The sequence below is a fragment of the Nannobrachium achirus genome (assembly GCF_963921795.1).
Source record: "Nannobrachium achirus genome assembly, chromosome: 12".
In the NCBI taxonomy this organism is placed as follows: domain Eukaryota; kingdom Metazoa; phylum Chordata; class Actinopteri; order Myctophiformes; family Myctophidae; genus Nannobrachium; species Nannobrachium achirus.
Window position 1 is genome coordinate 28,864,296 of NC_137832.1, and position 20,068 is coordinate 28,884,363.

General features: G+C 41.9%; 1 protein-coding gene across 11 annotated transcripts in view; it reads right to left on the reverse strand.

Annotated features, from left to right (window-relative positions):
• The window catches only part of LOC308296326 (histone-lysine N-methyltransferase SETDB1-A-like), a 28,583-nt gene that overhangs the window by 3,928 nt on the left and 4,587 nt on the right, over positions 1–20,068 (reverse strand). For 3 of the 11 annotated variants that reach the window (XM_080739562.1, XM_080739559.1, XM_080739561.1), the window contains exons 2-18: positions 19,931–20,055; positions 14,864–17,323; positions 14,666–14,739; positions 13,498–13,713; positions 12,620–12,783; positions 11,780–11,971; positions 11,168–11,638; positions 10,100–10,228; positions 8,836–9,034; positions 8,394–8,467; positions 7,767–7,957; positions 7,134–7,260; positions 6,469–6,586; positions 5,142–5,340; positions 2,917–3,269; positions 1,889–2,005; positions 772–941 (exon numbers count right to left, since the gene is read on the reverse strand). In XM_080739562.1, coding sequence (XP_080595688.1) covers positions 772–941; positions 1,889–2,005; positions 2,917–3,269; positions 5,142–5,340; positions 6,469–6,586; positions 7,134–7,260; positions 7,767–7,957; positions 8,394–8,467; positions 8,836–9,034; positions 10,100–10,228; positions 11,168–11,638; positions 11,780–11,971; positions 12,620–12,783; positions 13,498–13,713; positions 14,666–14,667 — 2,722 coding nt within the window. In that variant the 5' untranslated portion in view covers positions 14,668–14,739; positions 14,864–17,323; positions 19,931–20,055. Of the gene's footprint in view, positions 1–771; positions 942–1,888; positions 2,006–2,916; positions 3,270–5,141; positions 5,341–6,468; positions 6,587–7,133; positions 7,261–7,766; positions 7,958–8,393; positions 8,468–8,835; positions 9,035–10,099; positions 10,229–11,167; positions 11,639–11,779; positions 11,972–12,619; positions 12,784–13,497; positions 13,784–14,665; positions 14,740–14,863; positions 17,324–19,930; positions 20,056–20,068 lie in introns of all 11 variants that reach the window. The other 8 variants (XM_080739564.1, XM_080739563.1, XM_080739567.1 and 5 more) reach the window with 8 other exon arrangements.

Here is a 20,068-nt window from a genome sequence, read left to right on the forward strand (position 1 = left end):
GTTCAAAATGGCGGAGCCCCATTTTAGTACACTACATTAGTGAATAGGGTGGATTTCGGACACAGCCACTGTTATGCCTCTGCTATTTCTCTGCACTCAGTGTGGAGGCAGCAGCAGCAGCTGCACATGCAAACACAGTGGTGTCAAATTTCACTCTCTCTCTCTTGCTTGCCCGCCCCCCTCCCGTTGCCTCCTCTCTCTCGTGCTTAGCGAATGAGCGGACGGCATAGGGTTATGGGCGGTATTCCTTACGTCCTGACGACTACCGACTACCTATGCGACGACTACCTATGCGACTACCTATGAGTTGAAGTCGATGTAAAGGGGGCGTGAATGGGCTTGGAAGTGGGATGCGGCAATAAGCCCATTGTAAATATAAGATAAGAGGCAGAGATTGTGAAAATAGCCAATCTATATGCTCAAAACACCTCGCAACGCATGTAGATCGGCTATTTCCACAATAGAACCGTGTTGTACAAAATGTAATGCCTCAACTCTTAGTGCTTGTCAGGGTGGGGGGGTCCCCAGTAGGGATGGGACGATAAGCGATATTATCGTTTATCGTGATAAAAAACACTCACGATAATCGCATCGCAGAGATTTCATTTGCCGAGCTGCATATAACCACTGCTCTATACAATGGCTTAGTTACGAGGGCTTAATGATGATTCGACTACCAGTTTTGGGATAAAGTGAAAGTTGTTGGGGTTGCAAAACATTGTTCACCTGTACCATTCTCTGATTTGACCCAAGATGTTCAGAGTGACTTACCACTGTAGGTGCAAACGAAGGTGCCCATGGTCACATCATCCAGACAGCGGACTCCCCAGCCACGATTTGGAGTCCTGAAAACCTGCAACCTCACTAGTATGCCATTCTGCACCACTCGGTTGGAGCACATAGAAGGATCACAGCGGCACAGAGCATTACACTCATACACACTGAGGAGAAGGGAGTGAGGAGAGAGAGAGAGGATATGTCAAGAATCTATCATTTTGATTGATAATACAAATTAATTAACTTTGTACAGCACATAAAGTTACAAAGTGATTGAAACTAAAGAAAAACTAAATCATTAACATAAAAAATATGATAAAAAAAAAAACAGTTTGATGTGTATAAAATATATAGTTTAGTAACTGTGAAATAAAACCTTTAAGAGAATCAAACAATTACATAATAAATCATAGAAAGGCAGTCTTTTATCAAACAAATACATAAAAGTAAAAAAGAAAAAAACACCTTAGTCCTACATGGTAAAGGACCATTCACATTGAGCAATTTAACTATAAAAGCATAGTTAAAAAAACTGTTCTAATTCAAGTGAATGGGAGTGTTCGAACCGACCATTAAAAGAAATACAATGGTGAATGATATAGTTATAGTTATCTTTATAGCTTTCCAGCCTGGTGGGAATGGCGCTTACATTTATATCTTTATAACCCCAGTACCAACAACACTGCATTGAGACAAACCTAATAAAGACTATTCATTCTCAACCAAGCAAAGCTTTCAAACAAATAACTAAAGGTTTTTTATTATTTATTATTTTTCCCCATGTTGAGGTAACTAGAGGTTCGAGTTGCTACGTGGCCCTCACATATAGAGTAGCTGCACTACGGCAGTAAATGCAAACAACTCATTGGGAATCACAAAATATACTGCCCATCTCAATTACAGATATCTAGTGATGACAGGTGAGAATTCTATTTGGCTACTCTAAGGTCTAAAAAAAAAAAAAAGGGAGAGAAAACAGGCCCTCAGCCATGACGAATCCACGCACGTCTACACAAATATTGGCAGTTTAAAATACTAGTATTACATGAATATGGGTGTTCTTCATATGGGAAGGATTTTGATCATGAATTTGACAATGAAAATAACTCACCCAGTAACGATGTGACTGTACAATCTCTTGTGAGAATAACCAGCACTTTCATCCAAGGGTCCAGCGGGGCTCAGGGCAGTGCTCTGAACAGTCAGTTGCCTGCAGGAACATGCAACACTGCAAAGCAAAGACACAGTTATTAATAGCCAGAAGTGACATAAAACTAGCTTTGGTCAGATTCTTAGACAATTATCATCATTATTATTCATTCTTAAGGTCTTTGCACACTGCTGCGTTTTTCGTTGCGAAATGCGTTTTTCAGGGCAAGGAGAGAGAGAGAAATAGAGAGCAAGGGACCGAGTGGTGCACGAAACGGGCGGCAGTGGGCAAACGTGACTGACATAACGTGAGGTTGATTTTATAATTTGCGCGCTCTGAAATTCACTCCGATATTCGGCCCAAAAAATGCAGCAATGTGCAAAGACAAAAATCACTACTGAATCTGGACGAAGAGCATTCCACTACAAAGCTCCATCTGACTGGAACAATCTCTCTCTTTCACTCAGATCTATTACATCCTTTGGCCGCTTCAGTACTTCCTTGTACTCACATCTTGAAACAACCTTTTCATGCTTCTAATACTGACTGTATTTACTACTTACTGTATTTCTAGTCTATTTTTTATTTTAATTTTTTACTTTATTTTACTGTTATTATTATTATTATTTTGCTATCGCAGTTAAAGTACTGTATCTTCATTATTTTTGAGGGTTGGGGGTATGGGTGGGAGACGGTGAGCAAGCTAACTGTACTGTATGTCTTGTGTGTCTGCATTGTATGTAATGTCCTATTCTTGTGTTTTTGTACTGTATGTATGTGTTCACTTATGTGTTTTTGTACTGTATGTATGTGTTCACTTATGTGTTTTTGTACTGTATGTATGTGTTCACTTATGTGTTTAGGACCCCCTCTAATATGAGATGCTGCATCTCAAGGGGTGATCCTCTCAATAAATTCTGACCAAATTCTGACCTTTAGTTCAAGTGGTTGTGGTTGCACAAATGTTGACCATCAACATAGATACCCACCTATCCGTGCAGCCATCCGTACAGTCACAGCCCATCATGAAGTCAGCGGAGGTGTTGATAGAGACTCCGTCGGTTGCCACGCGTTCCTTTCTATACATAGGCAGTATAGCTCGGTCGCCGTTTAGCTCGTTGACGCAGGAGATCTGTCGGCCCTCCTTGCCCTTAGAGATGTCTAGTATGAACACTTTGGAGGGCAAGGGCTTGCAGGTGATGGCCACAAACACCTCAGGGTCCAAGCAGAACATCTCCAGAGACAGGAAGTCACAGCGAGTCTTGTAAAGGTAGTCCTGCACCAACGCCATGGTGCCGAGAGTCAGGCCACAAGGAGACCTGTAGTAGAGGTGAGGCGACTCCTTTGAGGGAAGTAAATAATAAAGCAATCAATCAATCAATCAATCAATAAAAAAATCAAACCTCGGTTCGAAGTGAGGCGGTGAATTTTTATTCTGTGTTCTAGAGCTATGAAATCTGTGTTCTAGATCTATATATACATTCTGTGTTCTAGATCTATATATATCTATATTTTTATGAATTCTGAATGAATGAATGATTTTGTCTGGAGGGCCAAATTGTCATGTGAAGCTTGACCAATCCTCAATTCTGCATGCACAGGACATGTACGGGACATGTACGGGACAGACAAAGCCACTCCTTGAGAATTTATGGGAATCCTTGAAAAAACATGTACGGGACAGACAAAGCCACTCCTTGGAAGCGGCTTTCACCGCTTCAACAAAACCTTTACTTAAAGGATAACTCCGCCCTAAATCCGTCCATGCCATGGGGTCTATTAGGCAGAAATGCACCTGTTGTCCAGCTTCCCCAGCAGAACCCAGCAGCTCTCATAGGACAGAGTGGAGCCTATAAGCCTATCGCTTTTACATGATGTGTTGTTCAAAAGTGTTTTTATTTTTCATAATGTGTTACTAGTTGTCATTACAACACATCCATGAAATCCCACAAAAGCCATCACACTCTGCTAAACAGATGTTATGCTTTTATGTGTTTTGCCAAGTCCCGGAAAAGATGACCTGTAATTGGCCAGTACAGACACTTTGATTGGCAGTTGTGCCGAATGCTCACCCCAAAACATGATTTATGAGATTATGGTGGCTTGTGTGGGACAACCAAGGCACAGATGTGTTTGTAAAGACAACTAGTAACACATTCATGAAAACAATATTGTAAAAAGCGATAGGCTTATTAGGCTCCACTCTATGCTATGAGAGCTGCTGGGTTCTGCTGGGGAAACTGGACAACAGGGGCTTTTCTGCCTCATAGACCCCATGGACAGTGATTTTGGATCAATATCAGTAGGAAAATGAGCCTAGATGTGATTTTGGGGCGGAGTTGTCTTTTAAGCAGGGAATCCTGAGTGACATTGAGTGATGTGTCAAAGCCACAAATCAATGGAGGATTCTCTTTTTAATGTGATGGACAAACTGCAATTCTTAACTGTTTTAAGTTGATGTGCTACTGAAAATGTAGTGATGTAACTTAGTCCAATAGAGCATATCCTTTTATCATCTTCTACTAAACATGCATATCCATTTACCCTACAACAGGGGTCCCCAAACTTTTTCACACATAGGACCACTTCCATGTAGTCAATATATTTGCTAAAAGGAATATGCATTTATGATCTGGTCCTTATACCCTACCTGTCATATAGCAATTGTAGAAGCAATTTGCACTTGGTTGAGATGTTAATTAGATGGTGGTGCGTAAGTTCTCTCTCGCTCTCTCTCTAAAGCACAGGCATTAGGGGCTGCAGCCTTGGGCAACAAACTCAGGGGGGCAAAAATGAAAAAAGGCTGGAGTATTTTAAATAAAAGTGGTGCCGAAAGACATCGGCAGGACAGGAACAGAAGTAGAGCTTTGTGAATGAGGCCCAATGTGTTAATGATTTTTGTTCATTCTGAATAGACAATGCCATTGAGTATGCTTCCAACGTCCATTTTTCAGCATAGTCTGAGTCATAGCAGCAGGAGACTAGCTTTTAAGGGGAACATAATCAAATAAAATAAATGCGATTTTCATGCAGACTGGCTTCACGAACCACCAGCGAAAGGTCTGTGGACCACCAAAGGGTTAAGTGGACCCCAGGTTGGGGACCCCCTCCCTAAATAGACAGAAAACATCAACACAAGTACAAAGTCTCACTCAGGAAAGACAGCAAATCAACCAAAATCATGAATTTACATAAAAATGCAATGCATGAGTACCTTGTCAGCATGACGCTTGCGGGCTTTCAAGCGGTGGAAGTCATAGAACATTGGAGCCAGAAGAGGGTTGCGTCCGTGGTGTGGCTTGTTCACACCCTCTTTGGGCCTGATTCGGTCCAAACAGGCTGGGCTGCATCGGTGAGGGGTGTATTTTATCATCTTAGAAGATGGCATGGGGACTGGCAGCTCACTTGACTTACTAATATAAAAATAGAAGAACATTGAACTATGTCATTAAAGGTGATACACCATATTTTGAAGAAAAAAAAAAGTTTTGATTTTTTTTTCTTTCTTCAAAAACTGCCGTTGATGACGTCAGCGACGGCAGCAAATCTGGACAGCCTGTTTTGAGAACCCGTGGGATGCTTTTAACCTCCGCCTTCCCAAAACCAGAGAAAGACACAATGGTCAGAAATGGGACTTTGTGAGGATAGAAGGTGCTAGTGGGACCCCAAAAAAAGGTTTTAAAATAGGAAAAGTGAAATTTCATGGTGTATCACCTTTAATACACCTTAGAGTTGTTATGTGGAACTGTCCGTGTTGCCAAGAACCGGAGGATTGATTGTGGGGTCATGTGATCAGTGACATCATGAAGGTGTACTCTTTGGCTCGCAGAGTACCTCTGAAGCATAAGACTAAACTTACGTTGTGGTCCTGGTCCTATCCCCAAGTCAGGGTTTGGTCTACAAATAGTCACACACCAAGACAGTGACATAGTATATACTGTACACAGTACTCATATCTCAGATTCAATAGGCAGCCAATGCTAGAGCCAATTGTCTGACCTGCACAGACCCCTGTCAATCAATCAATCAATCTTTATTTGTCACATCACATTACAAGTAATATGGGTGAAATTCTTATTTGTGCAGACCAATCATTGCATTAGAAACGGTAGAGAGCTAGAGATAAGGGAGAGGAGTAGAGAAGAAATAAAATGCATATGGTATATAATATAATAATAAAAAAAGATATGTGTGCGGAGACCAATAAAAACCCAATCTCAGTCAGTCTCTATGAAGGGGCAACATGATTATCTCTTATTCAACATTCTATTTGCTGATGGATAAAAGCTATTTAAAAGTCTTGTGGTGCTACTCGCGATACTTCTGTATCGCTTGCCTGGTCGGGGGTGTGGAAGTGGAAAACAGTTACAAAACAGTTACCGGTACAATTTATATATGTTATGAAGTGCACAACAAAAGAACAAAAAAGTTATCAAAGAGAGAGAGAGATGGACACAGAGAGAGACACTCACACAGAGGCTGGATCGAGTGTGAGACAGGCTACTTTGTATAAATTGGCTATAATAAAAACAACAGCTTGCCTGTTAGCACTGTTGGTAGCAGTGCTAGTGCTGGTGTTGGTGCTCCCTGTCGATACTGGTATGGAAGCAGGTCTGGTCTGACTGGGCTTGCTTGGATGGATGGTCTGTGTTGATGTCACTGACACATGGAAAGAGACAAAGAAGTGAGTTCTCGTTACCCAACATCACCACACACATTGAGGTTTACTTTGTAACAAAGTGACTGAATTTGCTGTCCGTGGGTACCAGTTCTCCCTCTTTTGGAGGGTTTCGCCTCGGATGGGCATGGTTTTAGGGTTATGGTTAGGTTTAGGCATCGTTTCTCTGAGGTTAAGGTTAGGGATAGACATATTAGGGCCGGTCCCCGGGAGAAACCCTCAGCTATGGAACATCACACAGAACGGCTTCATTCTCAACTTTACATAGACTACGTATTATTAATAGGCAATAGTGATATTTTTTAGTTAAAAGTTATCAGAATAGAATATGGAGCCATTATACACTTTATTTTGTTTACCGATTACGTTTTGGCTGCAATCTCGAAGTCACTCTAGTTGGTCTTCTATCCAACATATTCAATCACAAACCGAGAGCTAGTCGCAGTTCATCAAATTAGATTAAGATTCATCTTTTTCATCATTTTATGTAAAAACCTCAGACTTTTTTTGTTAAGAGCAGATACTAACTGGATGGGGGGATGGAGGGGGTGTTGTCCCTGCGTGGCTCCGTTGCTCTCTCCAACCGTTTCTTCAAATTGACGATGTATTCAAGCCGTATGGAACCCAGGTATATCCACTCCTCAAGTTCATCATCCTGAGTATGACATGCAGACCACCATTATCTCATGTTTTGACATATTCTGTTTACACAATATGAATTACAAATGTTACCAAGATATTCATTGTCAAACAATAAAAGCTTATGTCAATGCACTAAATCTTTCAGAAACCCATTGTTAAATGTAAAGTTGTAAAGTGTTTGTGGAGCTGAAACGTTTAAATAGAATGTTATTCTTTCAAAAGCTTGAGTAAACTCTAGCTACATTGTTATTTAGTTATATCCACACTCTCATTTCATTGCTTATACATACAAAATGTTTTTTTTTTTTACTTAATCAGTACTTGTGCAATCCCGAGAAATCCTACTACGTGAGAACATGTTTGAACCTCAATTAATTTAATTAATAACATCAATGTTTTTTTTTTACTACTCAGCTACTGTATGTCCGCCCATAATGAATATCAATAAGTGTGGAAAGTTCCTATAATCAAAATCTTATAATAATCACGATTTACAGGACCATGTTGAAAGCAGCTCACCTTGTAAGCCACCTTTATCAACTGGCAGTCCACCTGCTCCACAACACACTTCCTCTGGATTTGATTGCAGTCCACATTCAAGGTCTGCCCCACTCTGTACACAGCCAACGAGTTGTTTGGATACGCCTGCAGATAGTCCCTGATAAAGGTCTTGTGAGCCTCATCAGTAAGATCCTCACACACATCCTTCACTGTCACACACACAAAGAAGACAACACACGTTTAGTTTTGTTCTTCTCTCTCTTATGTCTTTAACAGGAACATACTTTCAATTCCTTCTTCTACTTAATATATGTTAGGGGTAATCAGTGTTTGGGCAGTACCACGTTAGAAGTAGGGTCTTGCTGTAAAAATATACTTATTTCAACAAGTAATATAACAAATTAAATTTCAAATAATAGTAATAATGATGACCTTGAAATGTCCTGATATTTGTATAGTGTTTGATTACTATTCAAATGTCACTAATAATATTTATAACAAATTCATATTCAAATGTCAGAAACATTAAATAATATGACAACGTTTTGTACAATACATTGCAGTTTGATTGCAGCAGGCCTATGTGCTGTTGCTGTATTTAGCAATATTGTTCAGCAAAGGCAGACGTTGACATGTCCAACTTACATGGTCGGCACACCAGGTGAAAATTAGTCAGACCAACATAGGAGGGAACGTGATCATCAAAGAAGACCAGGAACCTGAAAGATAGAAACATTCTCATGTCAAACCCCGAAAACTGGAATCGAGCTAAAAACCTCTACTGTAAACGTCTAATTTCTACCTATTAGTAAGAATTGTAGCCAGCCGTCTCAGAGGTGACCCTACCCTCGCTGCTATTATTACAAGAATAATAAAAAATAAGTTAGAATGTATATATAGCTTAAGACACCCAAATCTACCATGATAGGAAATTCCCTACCCAGATGTGCAGTGTACAAGTGCGCGCACGCACGCACACGCACACACACACACACACACACACACACACACACACACACACACACACACACACACACACACACACACACACACACGCACGCACACGCGCACACACACAAAGGCTAACCTCATCCGGTTCTTTCTATTGGGTTTATCCACCACGAGACCAGCAGTATACCAGGACTTTTCAGATTCTTGATAGTTGGCCACCACACGAGCACCAACGTAAACCCGCTTCACATCCGCTGAGTGGCAAAATGCAATATGATGTCCAGACAACAGGATCTTCTCCTCCCCAAAATCAACCTCGAAATTCTGCACGTCATCTGTGAATGAGGAAATGACAAATGTGTTGATTGTTTGTGTGAAACCAATAACGTAATAACAATTGGAGCAATTGCAGTGGAACACTTAAAATAGACCAGAGGTTGATTGTCTTCTAACAGTATGGGTCACAGTCCCAAAAATATTTTGTCACAGCAGGTGTGTTCTAAAATATCATCTAGCTGCACCCTCTCTATGGTCAAGACTCAAGAGACACCAATTTGTACGAAATACCTTTTTGCATTTGTAGTGCCCTCTATGGGCAGAAGTGAAAGTAGTTTTTCACTTTCCTAGTGAAAGTTTCCTAGGGAGTTTAGTGGGGAAACGAGAACACTCAAATTATGGGCATCACTTCAGGTTGTCACGAATTCAATTCATTTTTAGAAAAACACATATTGGAGGCCCGGGTGGCTGGTGTAGACGTCTGGGCACCTAGGCTGTTAACCCATTTAGGCCTAGAATTATTGACTGCTTTAACCAGTGAAAAATAGCAGATATACAAGCTCACAGCGTGGCACCGAGTGCCGCGCTGCGAGCTTGTAGATCTGCTATTTTTGAAAAAGTCATGAAAATGTGTGCAAATCTTTGAATATATGTATTTTCAAAGCGAACGGTTGTAACTCAAATTTTGCTTCTGGGTGGTCCCTAGAACTAAATATTTTGAGATGTGGGTCCGTGGCCAAATAAATATCATTTTGGGGGTCCTTCACATGAAAAGGTTTGAGAACCTCTGACATACAGTAGTAGTCTCTCAAGAACAGACTAACTGAGCTCCAGTTAAGTGAAAAGGACCTTTTCTTTGACGATGGCTGGCCAGATTGCTGACATAATAGAAACATAGTTTTTTTCCAAAAATCTTAGAAGGATTCAAAAGACACTTATAGAATCGGGTCATAATTCTAATTTTCACGATTTAAAAAAAATAGCAGATCTACAAGCTCGCAGCGTGGCACTTGGTGCCGCGCTGTGAGCTTGTATATCTGCTATTTTATCATGAAAATTTGAATTTTGACCTGATTCTATAAGTGTCTTTTGAATCCTGGGTCCTGCTGAGAACATTGTCACACCTTTTGTTATGATTTCAGTTATTTTTCCCTGTTCCCAAATGCTGGGCTTCCTCCTGGCTAAGACCTCCATGCCCACCGTTACCTCCTCATCTGGGAGGTCTGGACGGGTTGTGTCTGGGACGGGATTTCCTGCAAAATAGAGGACCACAAATCATGGCTGGTTAAAAATACAAAAAAACTACTATTTCTTCAAGGCAAACAAACAAACAAATGGTTTAGACGCTTACTCTGCAATGTGTTTTGAGTAGAAAACTCTTCCTCTGGCAGTAATAGTAAGCGTGTGAAATCATGTCAAATATATATATGTTACAGTCAGTTTGGGTAACTCAGTGAGATCATGGTAAGAGCACTTGTTTTGTCGTTCACCACACACCAATCACCACCAGATGGCGGCAACAGCCGTTCGGGCTGACGTCACTCGTTTGCGACTCTCTTTCGTTTATTTACTAGCCTAGCTCGGCAGTGTTTAGCCATTAGCTTACTATGCCTTACTCTAACCCTAACCCTAACCTCAGTAAAACTATGCCTAACCCTAACCCTAACCCTAACCTCCGTGGGGTGCGCGCTATCATTCCTGCCGACGCGACGTTGTTGTGGCTCAAAGCGACCGCTTGTTCCGCCCCGCGACGCACGACGAGCGCTCCGTTTCTCTATCTAACCGTTTCTCTATCTAACCGTGACATATACATTTATAGAGAGAGAGAGAATGGTGTGAGTCAATACATATATTACTATTAAGCCAACCACTGGTCCCTAGCCTATACATAGATCCAAATATTATTTTGCATTGTGAAGTGGTCTCACTCCTCAATTGTTTTATTTTTTTGCATAAAAAATTCCCAACATTCCTATATCCAAGTATCTATATGTGGATTATGAAAGAGTTCACATGGATGCATTGCATGCGGCTGTTATTTTTTAGATAAGAGAACAGCTTTAAATACACATTAGTGACTACATCAGTGACCACACAAACTCAAGGAAGAAAAAACATCAACATTGCAGTGATACGTAATGAGGTATGCATTTGTAGCGCTGTAATTGCAACAAAAAAAAGCCATTGTTTACCTCCATTTAGGTTTTGTGGTAAGGTGTATGTTCTTGTTAGTCCATTGGTTGCCATATTTGTCTGCGACGGAGTGACTTTGCTTGCAGCAGTGTAGCTGGTCTTTGGCTGTGCTACTGTTGTTGCAACATGTGTGCTTTTGATATTGGCGTTCCTTTTTGGCGTCGGCGTCTGCTCGACCCTTTTCTTTTTCGAGCCAGAGTCCGACCAATCAGAGGCAGAGCCACTGCTGCTGTCGTCTTTTGGTTCCCAATGAGAGTCAGAATCATATTCACTGTCCTCTTCCGCCTCCTCCTTGTAGCTGGGTTTCTTCTGCGCGGGCGCCCGGGCACGGAGAGAGCGGCGAACAAAGTTTGTGTTCAACGGTTGTTTGGGAAGGACCACTACTGCCTGCTTCAGGTCAGCTGGAAGAGAAGTAGAGGAAGCCTCATCTCTTTGTGGGTCTTTGTGTGGAGATAAGCGAGGCATTTCATCTACGAAGAAAGAGAAAAGTGTGAAGCTATGAGCAATGACAATATCGTTACTGAAATCACTTCACTTTGATTATGTTACTGAAATCATATTATATGACTTCATGTTAGTGAATCAATAACGTGTCATCAAAACATCCTTACTGTTGTCTGCGGCATCATCACCACTGTGGTCCGTTTCATCTTCTGAGGTGGAAGGCTCATCTCTTTGTGGGGGTTTGGGTGAATTCTGATCCCCGGTAGTCTCTAGGTCTTGTGAATTGGCAACAGAACTGCTAGAGGTCACAGTGCTCCCAGAAGGGATGACCTCGTATGGAGTTAAATGAGGCATATCACCTAGGAAGGAACATAATAAAAGTTGTCTTCATTATACAAGTGTAGACGGTACGCTGGTCAATCTATTTTGTTCTACACGTCTGCTACACGTAGCCAGACAACTATTTCACAATCTCTGAATGCTATATAGAGTCTGGAATTACAGCTCTCGAAATCTGAGTAATGCACACTGGTATTTCCGTTCACGAAAATATATTTTAAAATGTCATTTCTGCTAAGCAGCGAACTAAATATGCTTAATGATTTTTATTTATATTAGGATGAATGTGCGCGACGTTAAAAACGAAACGGAAGTGGGGAGGAGGCTTCACTGCCACTTTATCCCATACTCATCCTAAGACTTCCGTAGCCCCAGACTGTATGACGGGACGTCTGGCCACACAAGACTATCTCTTGGGTAACTTCTTTCATATAGAGACGCAAAAGAGAATGCAAAACTCATATCAGTAATTATTTGGCCTCCATTTCCGTTTTACACAGCTAGAGAAATATCCTTGATTGGATCTAATTAACCGTGTTTACTCACAAACATACAGTATAATAGAAAGGCATGTGCAATTCTCATCCATTTTCTACAAACATCCAAAATGCAACAGACACGGAACAATACATTTCAGCTCCATTTTATATTTTCTACAACATCCTTACTGTGGTCTACAGCATCATCATCGTTGAGTCTGTTCACCGCAGCTCCATCGTCAGTGTTTGTGCGGAGTGTCTCATCTTCTGACTGTTCCGAGTCAGTGTCTCTGTAGTCCCAACCTAGCGTAGTGTACAGGTTCTTCACAACAGCCTCACATTCGTCCACTGACCTGCCAGGCACAATCAAGGATCAGAAAGATGCAAATATTTCCCATTCAGTGTATCACACACACACACACACACACACACACACACACACACACACACACACACACACACACACACACACACACACACACACACACACACACACACACACACACACACACACACACACACACACACGAGGCGCCTGCGTTTCAGAGGCACCTGCCTGCCAGGCAAGTACAGGTCATGTTCTACTTGCTCAAAAGGTCATGTCCACTTGCCTGAAAAGTAAATCGTCCATTATAAAATGATAGTTAAGATTTTAATTACCACTCAATTTAACACTTATTTCTTTACTTTCTGGGGCTGTGCGAAAAAATGTCATACCTCAGTACCACCAAATCCAAATAACAAATACGTACATAGCTATGAATGAATATGTCTATGGTTCCACACCTATTTTATATTTTCAAGTGTAGCAGTAAAAACAGCAAATTATAGGTAAACGGTGCTCTTATTTTCCATTCCACAGACCAGAAAACAGAGCGCGCTGGCAACATTCAGGTGTTTAGACAGATATCTCGGTTGCTTCCCCTCTCAAATGAGCACTTGCCCGGTCGGGCAACCTGAAAGCAAACTCCACCTGCCTGAAAGTTTTAATTACCTGCCAGGGGCAGGTGGGCAAGCCATAGTGTCAACGCCTGAGACATATACACACATCCCATGGAGGCACTCACTTCAGGACCCTGTTGTATTCGCTCTGCCGCCTCTCCGTCAAGTCCAACAGGGATTGGAGCCGGCTGCTCTGCACTGCTGCCGAGTCCAACAGCTCCTCCTCTTTCTCCTTGATCTTCTCCTTGATCCATCTTCGGAGCTCATCTCGAGTCATGACCACCTCATCCTCATCGCCCTCCATCACCACTGTAGCATTTGTGACAACCTGGCACCTGCTCCTAATCCAAGAGGGATTGAGATGATGTGGATTCAACTGCTCAGTGAAATCATCCCAATCTGTAACAGACACTGACAGCATTGTTTAGGATTAGAACACACACACACACACACACACACACACACACACACACACACACACACACACAGCTTCTACAAGTACAATGTAGGTAGATAAGAGTCGATTGTTCTGAGCCACAAGCAATTTAGGTACTATCTACAAAAAGGTCCATTGACACAGCCCTTTCATGATCATGACATGGAAGTCCTATCTGATAATACTAAACTTAGATGCAGGTACTCAGATAGTATACTAATAAGTTGCTTGCGGCTTCAGTCTTGCACACCCCCTAGATGCAACACACTTTACTACTTTTTAGTATTTCTCAAACCTTTTCTTGTCAAGGACCCCCAAATTGACACTTATTACCCCCACTTAGACTCGCATTAGACTACGGAGGGACCCCCTTTTAAAGGTATTTCTATCTCTGGGACCGCAATTTATATTGTAAATCAATGTTGATTTACTGTGAGTGTACAAATGGAACCAAATAAAGGTCCAATTGGTTCCATGTGTGCACTTTCTGAGTTACAGACCCATAACAAGGGTCCATTTGGTTCTTAACTATCTTATTATTTAGCTGGGGACACCCTGGAAGTCCCTCAATGACCCCTGGGGGTCCCCGGACCTCAATTTGAGAACCAATGCAGTAGAAAACTCTTACTATTCTTTGATCGAGAGTTGCGAGCCTTGATACTTCATTTTTACAAGGTGCAGCAGCATAATACAGTAGGCCTATATTGTATACATACTACAAGAGCCATACTAGAGTTAACATTCCACTGCTTGCTTTCTCAATAATAACGTGATTGTTAACAAATCAAACACTGTATCTCGGGATGTTTACCAACCAATTTTAAGTTAAAGCTAAAGTCTGGTCAATTAAAACTTACATTTACGTATCCAACGTTGGTTCTAAAGATGTTGTTGTTGCAGAGCGCGCGTTCGTCCTTTTTCTCAAGTTCCGCTACGGGAGAAAAAAAAGACAACAACGGCTAATTTGCTACAGCTACAAACACGTTGAAGCGTTAGTGCACGCACTGCGCATGCTCAAATGAAATTCAATGACGTAAACATGGTGAACAACCAACCGCTGCGCTCTCCTCAGCAGCAAACAGGAAACAGCGTTATGTGGATCGATGTGGATGGCGGGGAGTCCACTGACTCCACTCCTCCCATGTGATGTGGATGCATTGCAGACTACAGGATCATTGTAGAGCCAAAGCTCATTGTCCAGTCCTCTAGATACTGTCTTCAAGAAATGTGCCTGGTCTTCAAGAAATGTGCCTGAGTCGTAAATACTAAGAACAAAGAGGAGGGACTCCTGCACATCCAAACAAAAGGCCCATAGAACGTGCAAGTCCATTCACATACAGAGAAACCAAGCTAATGGTTTGCTTGGTAATTCAATGTAATCTCTATGCAAACCAGCTTTAAAAATTTCCAAGCTGGAAAAAAAAGCTTGGACATTTTTACAATGTATTCCTCTGCTCAATCGGTTACTGTGTAAGTTGGGGTGAGCCCATAAATAAGGCATTTCACTTATTTTGCTTCACAACCCACGACTTGTATCGGGCAACCACACTTGCAATTTCCCAAAATTGTGCATTTTCTGTTCCATAGTGAACATGCCGCTTCTTATCACCTGACAAGGGGGAGCTACCGGAGCTTCCCCGGTTGGACATTCCAACCAGTTCCTTTCCCCTCCATCAGTTGCCCTGGCTGGTCAGGGGGAGACATTATAGAGACCAGGATTACTGCAAGTCTTGACCCTATAGGGGACAAGGGGAGAACATGCAAACGCCACACAGAATCTCTAAACGTGATCCGCGAACTTCTAGGAACAATAGAGGCCCTCCCTAGTATGCTTCCTTGAGGAATACCACAGCTTACTGGGGGGGGGGGGGGGGGGACAACTTTGTTTTTTTACAACAAAGGGTTCATATTTTAGATAGTCATTAGAGAAAATAAAAGATGAGTGTTAAAATGTTTTCATTTACTTCTTTATATCTTTTTTGTGATTTTAACGATTTTGATATGCATGCCCCTGAGCAGAAATGTAACATTATTCTATTTAGGGAGCTCTGAGAGCAGCATTGTGCTGTATGCGTTTGCAACCTGGGAATCCCATTTGGTAAAAAAAAAAGCCAGGTTATTCTAGCTTGGAGGAGTAGGGCGCAGCTTCTTGACAGTACAGTACAGGGACAAATATGGCGGCCCTGTTGACAGACACCATTGATTGAACTGTTCCAATCAGTGTGGTTGATTGATTGCATATTAGAAGTTTGCATAGGAAAAGGTACAGGGCACAGTGCACTGATACAAGGTAAACTAAAAGGATAAAGACCACAAGAAGGCTTGTTTAAATCGGGGTCACTTTGTACTCAATTCATACAGCTTTAAATTACAGATAAATAAAACACATTATGCCTACTATGCAAAATAAATAAACATTATCATAATACAGTTGGAAAACAGAATAAAAAACAATTTGGTATTTACTGTAAAAAGGTCAGGGGAAGGTAAGGATAGACTTTGTCTTTTTAACCAGTTTTGAGTTGCAGCCACCTGTAAGTAACCTTGCGTAGCCAGGCTTAATCATCTGCGAAGAGAAAAACCTGTATAAGTGACTTTTCATAGCGGTCCTTTAAGGCTGTCGGTTGGGTATTCCACATGTTTGCGGCATAGCAGGAGAACAAATGTAATCTTTTGTTTGAGCCAAATCTGGGTTGGACGTGATTTGTGGAGCTGCCTCTGGTGTTGTAATTGTGAACATCCTTGACGTTTTGGAAATATTATGTCAGGTACATGGGTATCTTAGTGGTGTAGTAGTGTGTGTTCACCATTTAGTCACTAGAGGGCGCCACATAACAATAATGCCTGTTTTCTCCACTTCTTTTGGAGGGCCAAGTACAACAAAATCTCAACCTCTCCACAGCTACAGCACATATTTCCAGTTACCTCATTTAACCTGCAGAAAGCCATTCCTTCACACACGTTTTGTGTAGGATTTGACTGCTGTTATATTGGTTATCTTATCTATGTGAAACAGGTGTATATCGGTATGCTCAGTTTTTTTTTTTTTTTTTTGCAGTGTTTGCTGGTTAAAATGCACATTACACTAGACAGTGTGAAGTACTCTTACATTCATATTTTTCCTTGGTATGCTAGAGTAGAGTAACAGGCCCATAGTCAGCATGAAACATGAGCTGAATGTATCAAGGCAGTGTTAGTTTCTCACCTTACCTGAACCCAACACAGTCACAGAAATACTCATGCACAGTGACATTTGCAGAAAGAAAGAAAGACACACACTCACGCATGGCACACACACATGCACGCACACATGCGCACACACACAGGGGATGAGGGTGTTATAAGTGATTTAGAACAGTGAATAGAGACCATCTTTGAAGTGAAGTTTGAACAGCATTGTCCGAGATGGATTTAGGTGAGAGAGAGTGTTTCTCCGTTTGTGTGATATGGCCATACAGTACTTCACCCTGGGCTGGTTGCCGCCGTCACAGGGGAAGTGGATTGTAGTAGCAGACCTTTTCAGAAGGAGAAGTAACAAAAGGCCCTATTGAGAAGTGGCAATAGAGGTGACTCAGCAGCAAGACATGACATGTAGGTAGGCAGATATTCTTTTCATAATGAGGCATCTGTCCGTCTGTCTGTCCGTCCGTCTGTCAAAACAACACAAAAAGAGGACAGCAACCAAGCCACAGCTGCCAGCACATTCTGCATGGGTTATTATCCATGCCTCAAACAAACAGGCAACCTTCTGTCACATGCCCATAATAATGCCATGGTGGGTAAGATGCCTGTCTCCCAAACAACACCTGTCCATGCTAGCCATTAGCCAAGGATTGAATCTAACCAGAGCCACGTCTTCTTCTATGCTTCATGACATGTACATTGTCTCTCTCAATATTCCTATTGTTTCAATAAATAAAACATACCAAGGGAGTGAACCGCAGATGTTCTGTTTACAAAATGACTATGTATCATTCTGTTGAGCCGTGTTGAATTGAATGACATAATGAAACTGAATTTAATTGAATTTTACTGCTCTGTAATGAGCTGAATTGAACTTAATTACATTGAGGCGAATAGCAGTTTAGCACTTCTGGCATGTGGCATCTCTTTTTATGTGTATTTATGAATCCATGAGTGTATCACACTATCATAGTGTAGTATCCACTTGTCCAGTAGTGCCTAATCAATGCCACTCATCTCCTCCCATCATGACCAGTGAAGCTCCTTTGAAATTCATTTTTTACAAGGTTGCTTTGATATGCCAGCTGGTGTTCTGGACTTCTAAGCAGTTTCTTTACTATGGGTCACATGCAAGCCAGTGTTTCTCTCCAACTTGGGACGCGCTAATCTTGTCTAATGTGCACTTTTCCCTCTCATCCCTTGAGATCGCCATCCACATGCAGAGTGACCGTTTTCTCCATCTGTTAGTTCTCACAAAAGTGTGTGCGTGCGTACGCACACACACACACACACACACACACACACACACACACACACACACACACACACACACACTCTCACACACTCTCTCTCTCTCTCTCTCTCACCCACACATCACAATCATTACTCTCACTCGACTGTCTTATCCCTCCATCTTAGTTATAAGCTGTGTTGCTGAATGATCAGTCAGGTCTCCTGTCACTCACCCATGTGTTAATCTGTTTAGTGTGTGTGTGTGTGTGTGTGTGTGTGTGTGTGTGTGTGTGTGTGTGTGTGTGTGTGTGCGGGCGCGCGCGCGCGTGTACGCGTGTGCTTGCGCAGGTGTGTGTCTGTGTGTGTGGGTGGGTGCATGTATGCATATGTGCGTGCCTGCATGAATGTGTGAATAGTCAGTTGTGAACAGGGTGTGCATGGCTGGGATAAACCTACATATCTGCCTAATCTGACAGTTTGGGGGTGAGTCTGACCCCTCTCAGTAACTGTGTAAATACACAAGCACACACAGACACTTACATAACTCAGCTGATAATGCTGCTTTTGTATACATACATTCCAACAGGTGGGTTATGTCATTGTATACAAGGTCCTACAATGTCCTGTTACAGTAATAGCCCTGTAGGTCCATGCACTACGGAAGCTAATTCCTTTTATGAACCTCATACTTGAGGAAGGTAGAGTCAGACCTCATTGTGTTATACACAGTGGTGGAAAAAGTACTCACATTTTATACTTAAAGGACAACTTTAGTTTTTTACAACAAGGGTTCATATTTTAGATTGTAATTAAAGAATATAAAATATTTAATTTACTTCTTTCTATTGTTTTAGAGATTCTTATTTCAGTGGTTGGGGGCATGCGTACAAGTGGCTAAATAAGTCATTTTACACAGAATAAGCCCATTCCCAAGATACAACACAACCTTTCATGGTTGGATGTGACTTATGGGGGCTAGTAGTGTTACTGTAAATAGTAATAAAGAAACTGCTGGCTTATTGTGTCTAAAAAGACATATTTAGCCACTTGTACGCATGCCCCCATGCGTACGCATGCCCCACATTTTAGCACGGTAAACGCGATAAAACAATAGAACGAAGCAAATGAAAAAATAATGTGCCGGTCTCCATTTTCAACAATGCAGAATATAGCCTTGAATATTGAGGGTGATTGAAAAGCCAAAACATTATTCAGGTGGAGCAGGCTATGGTGGAAGAGGGGAGGTGAGGTGATGGCATGGCAGCAGCTTCAAAATCCCAGAGGCGTGTCCCACATAGAAAATTTACGAGGTATATTACATTACTCTTCTCAAATTCAAAGTGCATTCCTCTGGGAGCACAACAGCAAGGCCTCTATGGGATGGAATTGTACTGAGGTGTGGTTGGTAGGTAGTTGCACAGCTCTTTCCCCTGTCCTAGAATATCTACCCCACACTCCCGTTCTCTCCCCTCCCCCTAGCAGTCAGCTAGCTCCAGAAAGGATGTAAGGAATGGATGCTGCTCGAGGTACCATCCCCCCCCTACCCCCTTCGTCTCCATCCCAGGCTTTGTGTGTGTGTGTGTGTGTGTGTGTGTGTGTGTGTGTGTGTGTGTGTGTGTGTGTGTGTGTGTGTGTGTGTGTGTGTGTGTGTGTGTGTGTGTGTGTTGGTTATTGAACAGTTGTCAGATGGCTGTGATCATACAAACCTGGGATTTGGCAGGCAGATTACAGTCTGGAGGAACACACTGAGAGATGGCTGGCAAGGATCAACCCACCCATGGAGGCTTTTCTTTTATCTCCAAGGGCAGGAAAACCCCCTCCTCATTATTGCCTGTTGAAGGTTG